The sequence below is a fragment of the Sinocyclocheilus grahami genome, unplaced genomic scaffold (assembly GCF_001515645.1).
Source record: "Sinocyclocheilus grahami isolate Dianchi unplaced genomic scaffold, SAMN03320097.WGS_v1.1 scaffold3236.1, whole genome shotgun sequence".
In the NCBI taxonomy this organism is placed as follows: domain Eukaryota; kingdom Metazoa; phylum Chordata; class Actinopteri; order Cypriniformes; family Cyprinidae; genus Sinocyclocheilus; species Sinocyclocheilus grahami.
In genome coordinates, this window is record NW_015508392.1 from 20,357 (window position 1) to 20,749 (window position 393).

General features: G+C 21.1%; 1 protein-coding gene across 1 annotated transcript in view; it reads left to right on the forward strand.

The window, feature by feature from the left end:
- Nucleotides 1–393, forward strand: part of LOC107576123 (DENN domain-containing protein 4B-like) — a 16,253-nt gene that overhangs the window by 13,215 nt on the left and 2,645 nt on the right. Inside the window, exon 12 of the mRNA XM_016262373.1 lies at nt 268–308. Within this exon, the coding sequence (XP_016117859.1) occupies nt 268–308 (41 nt within the window). The remainder of the gene's footprint in view (nt 1–267; nt 309–393) is intronic.

Sequence of the window (393 nt, forward strand, 5' to 3'; positions counted from 1 at the left end):
AGCTAAAACTAAAATAAAAATTTAATACAAATTATATAGACATATTAATAAAAGGAACTAATAAAATTGACAAAACTACTAAAACGTTAAAATGAAAATGAAATGAAATAACAAAAATAAATATAAAATAAAAACGAATTCAAAATAATAGTGAAAACTAATCAGAAACTTCCAATATTCAGAAATATCAATAAAAACTTTCGATCGTGTAGTTTTTTTCTGAATTAAGATTTTTCAAATGATACATTATTTAAATAAATGATTCAGATCGGATCAGCTTTAATGCACCTATCAAGATAACAAAAGCTGTCAGATGTCAAACGTTTTGGTTTTAATGGCAAAAAGTATTCAAAATGAATCATTTAACTTACAATAAAAAAATATATTCAAAAA